A 14,673-nucleotide genomic window follows, 5' to 3' on the forward strand; every position below is an offset into this window, starting at 1 on the left:
ATTGCTTTGTCATTTCATGTGTTCCCATCATGTTTGACTTGAGGTTGGGCATAATGTGTAAGCTGTTTCTGTGTGTGTGTGTATGTAGAAGTTAACACTTACGTGTTTAGATTCTTTGGGGAGAAAATGGTGTTTTGTGAGGGGTTTGAAAAGGTAAATCCTTTAAGGTAGCTGTACCTTGAGAGAAAAGGTAAATCCTTTAAGGTAGCTGTACCTTGAGGGCAGTGCTGGGACTTTGGCTGTTAGAAATTGGCAGTAGAGGATAGAAAACTAATCTCAACAGAGACATCCTTTTTGAGAGGGTAATTGAAGTCTCTTCTGATTGTTTCCTGACACAGGCAAAAACAAAAAAAGATCTCTGTGAATGTCACTGCCTTATAATACTGTGTCCAGGGTATTTAAAGAACTGTTTCGGATTCCCAGTTCCTGTTTTTAATCTGAATACATTCTTATGTATTGAGATGTCCCACATTATTGTCATTTGATCCTGATGTTGACTGCAAAGGAAGTGACTGTTCATCAGGCATTCTTCATAAGAGGATTCAGTAACAGCCTTTGCTATTTCTTCTTTCTGTCTTTCTAAGCTCTCAAAACAGTTAATAAAGATCTGTCAGCATGGAGTGGGAGAAATGAAATACAATGTGGAAGAGGCCTCCTGGGGTGTTTGCTTTCAGTCCTCTTGGTAGTTCCAAGTTCATGTAATTTTCTCTTTTTGTTTTAGGTTGCAGAGAAATCCCGGTACTCAGCTGACCGGTCCTTTCTGCCACCATGGGGGAGCTTTTCCGGAGTGAAGAGATGACACTGGCCCAGCTTTTTCTACAGTCAGAAGCTGCTTATTGTTGTGTCAGTGAATTAGGTGAACTTGGAAAGGTTCAGTTTCGTGATGTAAGTAGTTATGGCACTGCTTCTTGATTATCACTGAACTTTATTTTTCTTGTTATGGCCAATTGCCTCGTGACAGATGTTTTGCTTTTTATTTGCAAAAATAACATTATAGTACTGGCTTACTACTAGAAGAGTGTACATTTCAAGTTGTCTTTGCACAGGTGAAAGTGATTTGTGCTGATCCTTCCACACTTTTACTAGCGTACCTTGTGGAGGATAATCTGAAGCATTCTCAGCATAATTGCTTGAAATGCAGACGGAGGACAGCCTCCATCCTCAGCCTTCAAAAGTTCAAGGCTCGAACTTCACTTTTGGGCTCCTTAACACCCATAGTAGGGTATTTTTAAAAAGTGTCATAGCTCTGCGTACAATAGGATGTATTTATTACAAAATCTGAGGCATCCAGTTACAGATATATAGTGCATAAGGGTATACTGAATACTCACTGTTTTGAAGCTAGGCACTTTGGAGGAGGAGATAGCAAAAGAAAGTGGATAATCTAAGTATTAAAAAAAAAAAGTATACTATGAGGCTTACAATCTGATCAGGAAGGCAAATCTACGATGCTGAAAGGAGGGGGCAGTTAACAGTTCCTTGTTACGCAGTCTCAAAGCTCCATGTACCTCTTGTTTATAGCATTCGTCAGAGTCTTGATTTTCTGTTATCGGTGTGAGTGACTGATTAAAGAATGTCTCTTGTGCAGTGATCTTAGCACGAGGAAGATAGGGACATTCACTGTTATATCCTTAGTGCCCACATATAAGATAATCAATATTTGTTGGAATGAATGGATAGATGAAAGAGGAGTGGTCAGAAAGCAGTGGAATTAATCAGTTTTGACTTCCTGGAATTGGCAAGCTTTCTGGAAATTCTCAGTCTGAGCTGAAATTGCATAGATATAATCCAGTGACAAGGTCTCATTCCTTTTTCTCTTTGAACCCTCTTATATTACCTCTCTTCAAATGTTCTCCTAACTCAGCTAATGCATCAATATTCTTCCAGTTTTTTAGACTTGAAGGCTAAATCAAACCTAACTCATCCTTAATTTGCATCCTTTATTTCATCCTATGGTGTCTCCCTAACACCATTGTGTGTATTCAGTGTTCTTAACTTTTATGTCAATCATAAAAAAAATTAATAGGGATTAATAAGGTGAATATTTATTTTAGTTCCAGACCACTACAATAAAGTATCTCAATAAATTGAGTTACACAAATGTTTTGGTTTCCCAGTACATTTAAAAGTTATGTTGGGAATTCCCTGATAATCTAGTGTTTAGGACTCCTCCATTTCACTGCTCAGGGCATATGTTCAGTCCTTGGTTGGAAGATTGAGATCCTGCAAGCTAGTGGCGTGGCCGAAAGAAAAAGTTATGTTTATACCGTAGACTGTAGATTACACTAAAGTCTATTAAGTGTGCAATAGCATTGTGTCTAAAAAGAAGTACATACATTAATTTAAAAATACTTTGTTGCTAGAAAATGCTAAACATCATCTGAGCCTTCAACAAGTAATCTTTCTGCATTCAGAAGGTTACTGATCACCATAACAGATACAATAATGAAAAAGTTTGAAATGCTGGGAAAATTACCAAAATGTGACAGAGACAGAAAGTGAGCAAATGCTATTGAAAAATGGCAGTGATCAACCAACCTTCCTCGAAGCAAGGATGCCCCAGACCTTCAATTTGTAAAACAATGGAGTATCTGCAAAGCGCAGTAGTGTGAAATACAGTAAAATGAGTTACGCCTGTAACTATGTTTCTATTATCTAATTAAGAGAACTACTCACAAATAATTGAAAAATGCCTGTGTAGCTTTCTTCCGTGCCATTCATTTCTCTCTCCTCCCCTACAAAGGTGATTTCTACAGTGATCTTTGCTTTTGTCATTCCTTTGTGTTTTTCCCCCATTTTTGCTGTGTATGTATGTATGTATCACTAAATAATAATATATAGTATAATTTTGTATGTTTTAAAACTATGTACATGGTTTCCTATTGTATATATCCTCTAGCAAGTCGTTTTTAAATTTAACATTGTGAGAGTTAACCATGTTGATACAGGTAGTATCAACCTGTATGGGTTAAATTGCTGTATAGTTATTGTAAGAGTATACAGTTTAGCATTTTTTCCTTCTGATGAACATTTTGGTTGATTGCAGTTGTTTGCTCTAGAGTGGTAGTGAAGATTCATATATATATATATTATATATATATTGTGGTATACATATGTGATAGTTTCTTCTCTGTATATATTATGTATATATCATGGTATACATATGTGATAGTTTCTTCAGGGCAGTGGTTCTCAAACTTTTTGGTCTGAGGACCTCTTTACACTCTTAAAAAATTATTGAGGACCCTAGAGGGTTTTTATGTGAGTTACAGTTATTGATATTATTGTACTGGAAATTAACACTGAGAAATGTTTGAAGTATTTATTTATTAAATCATTTTAAAATTATAATAAGCCCACTACATGTTACCATAACTTTTTTATGAAAAATAACTATTTTCCAAAACAAAGAAGAATAATTTTGAGAAGAAGGGTATGGCTTTTACACTTTTGAAAATCTTTTAGAGTCTGAATTAGTAGAAGACAGCCTGATTCTTACTTGTTTCTGCAGTCTGCCGTGACGTATCTTATGAGCCTCTGGGAAATTTCACTGCAGACTCATGAAAGGATAAGAATGAAAAGGGCAAATAATGTCTTAGTGTTGCATGAAAATGGTATTGCTCTCATGGACCTGCTGCTGCTCCAGGGATTATAACCAGGAGGGGCATTGCTGAACATCGTGTGTGTCCCTGTTAGATGTAGTCAGAGTCCATACTTCATGGTGAATGTACCTATTCACGCTCCCATCGCTGGCTGAAGAGTTCCTTTTGTTCCACAATTGTGCCAACACCTCTGTGCTCAGACAGAAAGAAATTTGCCCATGTGATGGTTATGAAGTGGTATCTTACTGTTTTAATTTGTACCTTTTAGACTAGTGTATTTAGTATCTTATTATTTGTTTATTGAACATAATGAGTTTCATTTTCCATGAATGTCTGTCCATATTTGCCTATTTTTCTGTTGAGTTTGCTTGCTCACTGACGTGTAGGATTTTTTTTTAAGTTCTCCTTGTACTCTGGAAGCTAATCTTTTTCTAATCCTCTACTGGTAACTTCTAGGCTGTGGCTTGTCTTTTCCCTCTGTTGATGGTATAGTTTGTCACATATGTAAAGTTTACTTTTCTTTTTTTGTTATTAGTATTTTCTTTTTTTCCAAAATTTTTATCTTGAAAAATTTCAAGCCTGAATACTCTGGTGTAGATTCATTAGCTGTTAATATTTTGCTGCAGTTGATACAGTCTTTTTTTTACTGTACTGTCAGAGTGAGCTGTCTCCTTCAAACCCTTTTCTTTTTTTTCTTCTTATTTTACCTTCAGTAACATGTTGATAAAGTATAAGACCAAGCTGATAATAGTTAGGATTGTGTTCAGCTGTATGTAACTAAAAACCCGAATGATAGGGGTATACTTTTCTCATGTAACATGAAGCCCAGCTTCCCACTGTCATCAGTGTCCTAAGATCACTTTGTATTTGTTTGAATATCCTTGAGCACTTGGCTTTTGTCTTTACAGATGATCACCACAACTCACAGCATTTCATCCATATTCTAGGCAGGAAGAAGGAAGTGCAAAGAGGAAGGGGAAGTACTTACATATGGAGGAAAACAATTTTCCCAGAAATCCTCATCAGACTTTGCTAATTATTCATTGGCCAAAATTACGGTGTAATCTAGCTGCAAGGGAGTTTGGGAAATGTGGTTGTTGTTTTTTTTTTTCCAACTGATCTGCTACTGCCTGAACAAAATTGGGAATTTTGTTAATAAGGAAATAGAGCAGAATGCCTTGTGTCTATCACATAGTATGCTTGTCTTGCTCCTAACTTTAAGGGTAATCTTTTAGATTTTTTATAGTTTAAATAGGATGTGTATTCTTAATTTGGGGGGAAAATTCTATTAGATTATGCAGATTCCTTTCCATTTCTGGTTTTTCTGAAGTTGTCACAAATGGTTGTGGAATTTTACTGAATGCCTTTTGTTTATTGAGATTACCTTAAAAAAATTTTTTTTTCTCCTTTAAATCTGTTAATTTGGTGAATTACATAGGCACTTTTTTCCCTACTAATTTTTTTTAACAGCTTTACTGAGATACAATCCATATACCATACAATTTGTCCATTTCAAGTGTACAGTTCAATGATTTTTATTGTAGTCACAGAATTGTACAACCATCACCACACTGAATCTTGGACACTTTCAAGAAGAAACCCTGTACCCATTAAGAGTCCCTCCCCATTTCCTCCCAACCCCACGCCCCACCTCCAGCCCTTCAGTTTAGTTCAGTCGCTCAGTCGTGTCCGACTCTTTGCAACCCCATGAGTCGCAGCATGCCAGGCCTCCCTGTCTATCACCAATTCCCGGAGTTCACTCAGACTCACGTCCATCCAGTCAGTGATGCCATCCAGCCATCTCATCCTCTGTCGTCCCCTTCTCCTCCTGCCCCCAGTGCCTCCCAGCATCAGAGTCTTTTCCAGTGAGTCAACTCTTCACATGAGGTGGCCAAAGTACTGGAGTTTCAGCTTTAGCATCATTCCTTCCAAAGAAATCCCAGGGCTGATCTCCTGCAGAATGGACTGGTTGGATCTCCTTGCAGTCCAAGGGACTCTCAAGAGTCTTCTCCAACACCACAGTTCAAAAGCATCAATTCTTTGGCGCTCAGCCTTCTTCACAGTCCAACTCTCACATCCATACATGACCACTGGAAAAACCATAGCCTTGACTAGACGGACCTTTGTTGGCAAAGTAATGTCTCTGCTTTTGAATATGCTATCTAGGTTGGTCATAAGTTTCCTTCCAAGGAGTAAGCGTCTTTTAATTTCATGGCTGCAGTCACCATCTGCAGTGATTTTGGAGCCCAAAAAAATAAAGTCTGACACTGTTTCCACTGTTTCCCCGTCTGTTTGCCATGAAGTGATGGGACCGGATGCCATGACCTTCGTTTTCTGAATGTTGAGCTTTAAGCCAACTTTTTCACTCTCCACTTTCACTTTCATCAAGAGGCTTTTTAGTTCCTCTTCACTTTCTGCCATAAGGGTGGTGTCATCTGCATATCTGAGGTTATTGATATTTCTCCCAGCAATCTTGATTCCAGCTTGTGTTTCTTCCAGTCCAGCATTTCTCATGATGTACTCTGCTGCTGCTGCTGCTAAGTCGCTTCAGTAGTGTCCGATTCTGTGCGACCCCATAGACGGCAGCCCACCAGGCTCCTCTGTCCATGGGATTCTCCAGGCAAGAACACTGGAGTGGGCTGCCATTTCCTTCTCCAATGCATGAAAGTGAAAAGTGAAAGTGAAGTCGCTCAGTCGTGTCCGACTCTTAGTGACCCCATGGACTGCAGCCTACCAGGTTCCTCCATCCATGGGATTTTCCAGGCAAGAGTACTGGAGTGGAGTGCCATTGCCTTCTCCTCATGACGTACTCTGCATATAAGTTCAATAAGCAGGGTGATAATATACAGCCTTGACGTACTCCGTTTCCTGTTTGGAACCAGTCTGTTGTTCCATGTCCAGTTCTAACTGTTGCTTCCTGACCTACATACAGATTTCTCAAGAGGCAGGTCAGGTGGTCCGGTATTCCCATCTCTTTCAGAATTTTCCACAGTTTATTGTGATCCACACAGTCAAAGGCTTTGCATAGTCAATAAAGCAGAAATAGATGTTTTTCTGGAACTCTCTTGCTTTTTCCATGGTCCAGCGGATGTTCGCAATTTGATCTCTGGTTCCTCTGCCTTTTCTAAAACCAGCTTGAACATCAGGAAGTTCACAGTTCACATATTGCTGAAGCCTGGCTTGGAGAATTTTGAGCATTACTTTACTAGCATGTGAGATGAGTGATACATAATACCAATAATTTCCTTATTAGTCTCTCTGTTACCAGTCTTTCTCTCTCTTACAGTTCATTCTTCACATACAATATTCTTCAAAACAGCAAATCTTTAAAAAAAAAAAAAAAAGTAAAAATCAGATCATTTGATTCCATATTATTGCCCAGAGGACAAAATCTTCCACATCCTGCTCCTTGCATTCCCTCATCTTGATCTGTAGAAAATGTCCCCCATTCTCTGAGAATATGATTGATTTATGTCTCTGAGTCACTTGTCATGGTCTTTCTGCTTGCATTCTATTTCTGCTTATTGAACTCTGCCTCATTGCCAGCTCAGGTGTTACCTTTGTGCATTTTTTCTCTTGTCCCCCAAGATAGAATCAGTTATTCCTTGTGTGTGTGTCTGTCCCCCCCCTTTTTTTTTTGCCCTCATTTTTTTTTTATGGAAGTAAACTTTTATATTCAATGAAATGCAAAGATCTTAGGAGTACAAGTTGATGATTTTGGTAAATGTATACACCTTTATAACCATCACCCCAATCAAGATACAGAATATTTCCAGCAGCCCAGAAGGTTGTCTCTTGCCCACTTCTGGTCAGTCCATACCCACCGTAGGTAACCACTGTTTTGATTTCTACCATCATAGTTTAGTTTTGCCTGTTCTTGAACTTCATGTAAATGAATGATACAGTACAGACTCTTTTTTTTTTATTACCCAGACTCTTATGTCCAACTTCTTTCACTCATTCAACTTCATGTTCTTGAGATTTAATCTCATTTTATATATTTCTGTAGTTTATTCTTTTTTATTCCATGATATGAACATAGCACAGTGCTTTTATCCAGCCTCATGTTGGTGGACAGAGAAGGCAATGGCACCCCACTCCAGTACTCTTGCCTGGAAAATCCCATGGACGGAGGCGCCTGGTAGGCTGCAGTCCATGGGGTCGCTAAGAGTCGGACACGACTGAGCAACTTTGCTTTCACTTTTCACTTTCATGCACTGGAGAAGGAAACAGCAACCCACTCCAGTGTTCTTGCCTTGAGAATCCCAGGGATAGGGGAGCCTAGTGGGCTGCCATCTATGGGGTCACACAGAGTCGGACACGACTAAAGTGACTTACAGTACAGTTGTTGATGGATATTTGGATCACTGCTAGTTTGGGGGTATTGTGAATAAAGCTGCTGTAAACATTCTTTTTTTCTTTGGCTATACTGCACAGCATGTGGGACCTGAGTTCCCTGACTAGGAATCCAACCATGCCCCTTGCTACAGTGGAAGCATGGCGTCTTAATCACTGGACTGCCAGCGAAGTCTTTACGAACATTCTTGAACAAGTTTCTGTGAACGTGTTTTCATTCTCCTTAAGCAGGTGCCTAGTGGTAGAATGTTCAGTCATGAGGTAGGTAGGTGAATGTTTATAGGAAACTGCCAACAACATTTTGCTTACTCTTTAATAATATTTTCACAAAAGTTGTATTGATTGGTTTCTGTCTGTCTCTTCTGTAGGGCTGATAGCTCTTCAAACCTGGGACATATCTTACTCTTTGTATTCATACCAGTGCCTAATAGTGTCTGGCGCATATTTGGTGCTCCAGAAATGTTGAGTAACTGTTAGTTCTTTATTTGTATTACTTTTATGGAACTTATCACAGTCTATCTTATGGGTTGTATTCATCTTTCTTCCCTATTAGGTTGCAAGCTTCTTAATGAGGAGGAATTTGTTTTATTCTTGTTTGTGTTTCCCAGAATATCTTGTGGCATTGTTTTGAAAATTACTTGTGATGGGTGGATGATTGAATAAATAAGCCTGTCACCTAGAAGGTGAAGACCCTGGGCAGAAAACTGAGAGAAGTTTGCTTTCTCTCTCTACTGACTGAGAAGGAGGAGAGAAGGAAAAGCAGGCAAAGCTTCTGTTATATCCATTGCCTATATTTGGGAGGTGGTTGTGCTCACTGAGCCTTCTGGCCTGAGATGAACATTGTGTGCTACTGTGTTTTGTCATATTTGCCTCCATTCCAGTAATAAGCCTGCAGCAGTGAGAGAAGGGTTTTTACGTTTCCTTGGTGTGACTGGTCCTAAAGCGGGTTGTGTGGATCAGTAGAAAGTTTTTTAATAGCATTGTATTAGCCAATATTTTGGCCACCTGATGCAAAGAGCTGACTCATTGGAAAAGACCCTGATCCTGGGAAAGATTGAATGCAGGAGGAGAAGGGGATGACAGAGGATGAGATGGTTGGATGGCACCACCGACTCAATAGACATGAGTTTGAGTAGACTCTGGGAGTTGGTGATGGACAGGGAGGCCTGGCGTGCTGCGATTCATGGGGTCGCCAAGAGTCAGACACGACTGAGAGACTGAACTGAACTGACACATTGACATAGAACTAGGTTTTCACTTCACAGGATCTGTTGCTTATGAAAGAGAGGAAATGGATACAGTATTTGGTATTCTGTTCTTATTTTGCAGTTAAATCCAGATGTGAACGTTTTCCAGAGGAAATTTGTGAATGAAGTTAGAAGATGTGAAGAAATGGACCGAAAGCTTCGTATGTGCATTTTGGTCTTGTCTGATGTTCCTCTAGTGACCCCTTTGTCTTAAATTAGAGTCCTCTTCATAAAGGAAGAAAATACTATGAAAGGAAAAAGAGAGAAAAAACCTTGCAGTCTAATGTGAAGATGAATTTCTTGTGCACAAGTAGATGTGTGGTATTTGGGCTCGGTGGTGCTTAATAGAAACTTTGAGATGACAAGGCTGCAAGCTGAAAATACTGTTTTTTGTTTTTCTTTTATGATAAGAGTTTTATGTCAGTGCTACACTGTAGAATTCTGAGAGATAGGACCTAGAACACCATCAATTTTAGATGGCAGCATAGCCAGCTTTAAATTGTCTATTTATGCGGGAAGAACCTAACATTTATTGAGGTACTATTGAGAGTTAGGGTGTTCATACGCTTTATTTTGTTCATTCCTCACAGCATTCCTTCAAGCAGGGTATCAGTTTCCTTATTTAAGTAAATGAGGAAGCTAAAGATCAGAGAGGTTAAGTGACGTGCCCAAGAATGTAAGTGGCCACGATGGGATCAGTGTCTGAATCCAGGTTGTCTGCCTCCAAAACCCAAGATCTTGCTGCTATATGAGGCCAACTTTCAGTTGGGTGAATTTAGTCTCTGTGCTGAAAAACAAGTCAGTAGTTATCACCTGAAAACACACTTTTCTCCTGTGTTTTGGGGCCTTTTCTGTGCTTTGTTTCTTGTTTTGTTTAACTCAGAGCTGACCTATTTTCAAATTTAACGAAACCCTTGTAGGTTGGAGTTGTCTCACTAGTGTGCTGAGGGTCAAATATTCTACTGAGTAACACTCTACTTTAGCTCTCCTCTGCACCAATATCTGTGACCAGAGCCATCACACAGGGTTGAGAGCTGACACAGATGAGAACCAGTGTTAAGATCAGAAGAGGGAAAGAAGACAGTAGTGGACTGATAAACCTCTTTGCAGGAACTGTGCTTTAGAGAATGTGGGGTAGGAGGAAGAGCGGTGTGAAGCGAAAAGGAGGTACAAGTTCTGCTTCTTTTATATGAAGAGTGTCTTTCTTAGAATGAAGCTCTTCTTAGCCAGGTTTGGGATCTTATTATTTTTTTCCTCAGATATTGGCAGTTCCAGACATGTGGATCTAGACATGAATGTTTTGATTCTGTCGTTCTAGGATTTGTTGAGAAAGAGATAAGGAAAGCTAACATCCCAATTATGGACACTGGTGAAAACCCAGAGGTGCCCTTCCCCCGGGACATGATTGACTTAGAGGTAAACAATTCTTCTGAGGAAGCCAGAAAAGTTTCTTTATATTTCAGGGCAGAAATTACTTTCCTAAGTAGATGGAAAGTAGAATAATTCTTGCCGTCCTTTTCTGTTGATTGCAAGGTTCTTGTGGACGGGATTAAAATGAATTTCCTTTTTTATGATATAAAAATCACTGTGGTATTAATATCTCCAATACTGTCACATGCCACTAATGTTTATTGGCTTGTTGAAAATTTATTGGATTAATGTTAATTTAACTAGTAATTTATTAATAATCTCATAAACTGAATCTCATAAAATCTCGATAGACTTTTCAATCATTATTTTATCTAAAGTCCGCTGGGGGATTTAACCAAGTGTATAACAGAATCTATAGACAAAAAGAAGCTATTTTAAGCAAAAAAAAAACCTTTATAAAGAAAACCACCCTGGTAAAAACACAGTACAGTCATCCCGCAGTAACCAGGGAAGATTGGTTCCAGCCCTTCCCTCAATATCAAAATCTGCTGGTGTTCAAGACCCTTGTATAAAATGGCTGTAGTATTTGCATATAACCTACTCTCATCCTCCCGTATACTCTAAATCCTCTCTGGATTACTTACGATACCTAATACAATGTAAATGCTATGTTAATCATTGTAAATACAAAGTAGATCATAGGTAAAATAGTTGCTAGTGAGCAACAGATTCAAGTTTTGCTTTTTGGAACTTTCTGGAAAATGTTCCTCCCCAAATATTTTTGACCTATGGTTAACTAACCATAACTAAGCATAACTATGATTAACTATACAATCTGTGGATATGGAACCAAAGAATACACAGGGCCAGATGTATTGCTGGGTAGATATGAAGATACCTTTGAACATTCAGCGTGGTCAGCATTCTGCGGGATGGATTATTTCATCTGTCTTTTAGAGCAAGCATTTTGAGCTTAGTGTGAGTTAATAGTTTGGTTGGTTGTTTGTTTGTTTTGTTTTTCTATAGGCTAATTTTGAGAAGATTGAAAATGAACTGAAGGAAATCAACACAAACCAGGAAGCTCTGAAGAGAAATTTCCTAGAACTAACTGAATTAAAATTTATACTTCGCAAAACTCAACAGTTTTTTGATGAGGTCAGACTACTGTTTCTTTTAGTATTTAGGCAGCTGATATTACACCAGCACTAATGGGCCATATTTTTATTCCAATAATTATTTTAATTTGCTAGTTTGGGAACAATACCATTTCTGCACCCTGTTTTAGTTGAAGAAATGTCAGATTCTGTTCCATTTTCCATGCAGTACACAGCCAGCCATGGTTTTGTATATTTTTGCATTTTCAGCAGTTTTTCATCTCAAAATGAGGAAAGGAATCCTAAAGTAGTTGTGTAAACATAGATGAAATTTTACATATGAAGGTAAGTATGTGCTTGAAGTTGAAGCAACAGGAAAAAGTTATACATGAAATTGAAACAAAAATTTAATCTCCAAACCTTTTGTCATTAAATTTTAGCTTGTGTCCTCTATGGTTGCTTGTCAGCCTTTGAGCATATTTTTAAGTACTCCAGATGGCAAGCACACTTAATTTGAGAGCTGTTTTTTATGTTGTATGGAAAATTGGTAGGATTCTTGTTTGAAATTCCTGGATTTTCCTCTAAACTCAACTTCAGTACCTTGTAGGGGCAAAATGTTAATAAGTTCCTGGGTTAAAAATGTAGGTGACTCAGTTGCCAGGGGACAGCTTGCTGAAGTGACCCCACCACAGGGATTTGGAACAAGGCTCTCAAAAAGCTTCCTTCTCCCAATTAAAGCTGGGGAGGAGTCTTAGCTTCCGGTGTGGACATGCTTTTACTGATGGCCTAAAATATGGGTAACTCTTCTATTTTATAGGTGTCTTTGCCACCCGATTAGCAACATCATACATTTCATAGATTGTCCCAGTCACTATTCAGTATGCCTTCCCATAAGTTCTTTTTTTAAAAAAAAAATTTTCAGCCACGCCTTGCAGCATGTTCCCCGACCAAAGATCAAATCCATGCCTCCTGCACTGGAAGCACTGCAGAGTCTTAACCACTGGACCACCAGGGAGACCACCCCATTAAGTTCTTTATTTCCTTTGCTCAACAACAAAAATTAGCAAAGCTTTTAAAAAAAACAAAAGGCCTGCTTTAGTTAGTATCTGATAAGTCCTTGGTTTCACTTTTAATTTCTATGTTTTGAAGAAAAAATAACTCTCCCTAGTTCTCTAGCCTGGAGCAGGGGTTTGCCAACCAGCAACATCAGCCTCACCTGGGAACTTGTCAGAATGCCAGTTCTCAGTCCTCACTCAGAAACCCTGAGGGTGGGGCCCAGGGATCATTTTCACAAGGTGATTCTGAAGCATGCTAGCTTCACGGGGCTGGGGAAAGTCAGCTGAAGACGTGTTACATTCCTCAGTAACTGAAGATCTGACTCAGAGAAACCATGCTAATTAACAAGATCTACTGGAGCCAGGGAAAGGGGGAAAAGCTCCTAGGAATTAAATTGCCTGGTCCTGAGAATCAGGATCAGGCTACATATCAGGAGAGAGAGGGTGTGAATATTCAGTTTGCCTGCTGAGTTGAGAATTTTGAAACTGACTGTAACTTCTTTCACCAGTCCCCACTATCATCACATTAAAGGATGTGGGACAGTGTAATTAGCTCTTTCCAAGTGTTCCAGATCTTTTGCAACAGGCATGGTCACTTATGTCAAGTGGTTTTTGATGAACAAATAATCTGGAATTCCAGTATACTCACTACCTAAACATTATTATTATTTAATAATAATATTATATTTAATAATAATACAGCATTATTATTGTTGGATCATTTGAAGAGCACTTGCTGTTTGTGAGGCATCAGCTGGGTGACATGGTCTCTGTGTTCAAGGGCTATATCACTTAGTCATGTCTGGAAACATCCACGAACACAGTGACTCCCTAGGCTCACAGATGGCGTGCTTTTTATACGTGTCCAAGCTGCTGCCCACAGATCCAAAGTAAATCTGGCCTCAAGATCAAAGCTCAGTTACTTTTATCATTATTGGGTACTTAGTTCTTTGACCCTCTCCCTGCCTTTTTCCCCCTTTTGATATACCCTTTAGTTTTTTGCTGGGATATTGATGAGATATATGAGAATGTTTTTCATAGTCTCCTGAGTTTTAAGGATTGGGATAGACTTCCTAGTCTAGTTCATTCTGGGAGAAATTCTGAAAAAAAGACTGACAAATGGACTCCCTTAAGGAAAATAGTTTTTTTAACTCTTCATTTTATAATACAAAAAACAAAAAAACAAAAACACACACACACACACAATAATAGTAAAAACAAAATAAGCAGAATCACTTGGAAAGATGATATAAGATTTTAAAATTGTTACTATGGGTTTAGGAATTTTCTTTGTGGTTAATAGGTGTAAACATGAAATGCCCATCTTGAGAAGTCAGGCATGACCTTCACACCCTCTCCATTTTGCATCGTTTCCCCCCTCCTACTCATGCAAAGCATTTTTTTGAGCATGAGGCCTTGGCTGTGAGAGGCTCTTCTGCTGCTGTCGTCATCAGTCCCGCTATTTCCAGTGGCAGGAACCCCTCCTTTTCCCTCCTCGTGCACAGTCAGCATCTTGTCCACTCTTGCCATTAGCTCACAGCCTCAGCCAGGCCCCTTTCAATAGCCCCTGCCCTGCTGAGGCCAGACAGCAGCCTCAGGGTCGCTGCCAGGACAGGAGACAGAGCCACACAGAGTTAAGCACGTCTGCACCTGCGAGTACACGCTTCACACGATGCAAAAGATCAGGAGACTTGGGACCTCGAATCTCAGAAATGTAGACTTTTCATGAGCCTTTCTTCCATGCCTGAGATTATAATGTTTGCCAATGGCCTGAAACACTACCTATGTTAAACCCTTCTTTTGAATATAATTTGGTGAATATGATCAGTAATTTACAATAATGAGTTAGCAGAAAATGACTAAATCAGAAAATGATTCACTGCGTCTCCAGGCATAGGGGTTATGATTGGCCAGGTGTGGAGAAGGGGAGAGGTAAACACATATTGAA

At 39.1% G+C, this 14,673-nt stretch overlaps 1 protein-coding gene across 4 annotated transcripts in view; it reads left to right on the forward strand.

The window, feature by feature from the left end:
• Window positions 1-14,673, forward strand: part of ATP6V0A1 (ATPase H+ transporting V0 subunit a1) — a 55,436-nt gene that overhangs the window by 6,131 nt on the left and 34,632 nt on the right. For all 4 annotated transcript variants that reach the window (XM_070389860.1, XM_070389859.1, XM_070389861.1 and 1 more), the window contains exons 2-5: window positions 722-885; window positions 9,288-9,366; window positions 10,524-10,621; window positions 11,603-11,731. In XM_070389860.1, coding sequence (XP_070245961.1) covers window positions 769-885; window positions 9,288-9,366; window positions 10,524-10,621; window positions 11,603-11,731 — 423 coding nt within the window. In that variant the 5' untranslated portion in view covers window positions 722-768. The remainder of the gene's footprint in view (window positions 1-721; window positions 886-9,287; window positions 9,367-10,523; window positions 10,622-11,602; window positions 11,732-14,673) is intronic.

Source organism: Bos mutus, chromosome 19 (assembly GCF_027580195.1).
Source record: "Bos mutus isolate GX-2022 chromosome 19, NWIPB_WYAK_1.1, whole genome shotgun sequence".
In the NCBI taxonomy this organism is placed as follows: Eukaryota; Metazoa; Chordata; class Mammalia; order Artiodactyla; family Bovidae; genus Bos; species Bos mutus.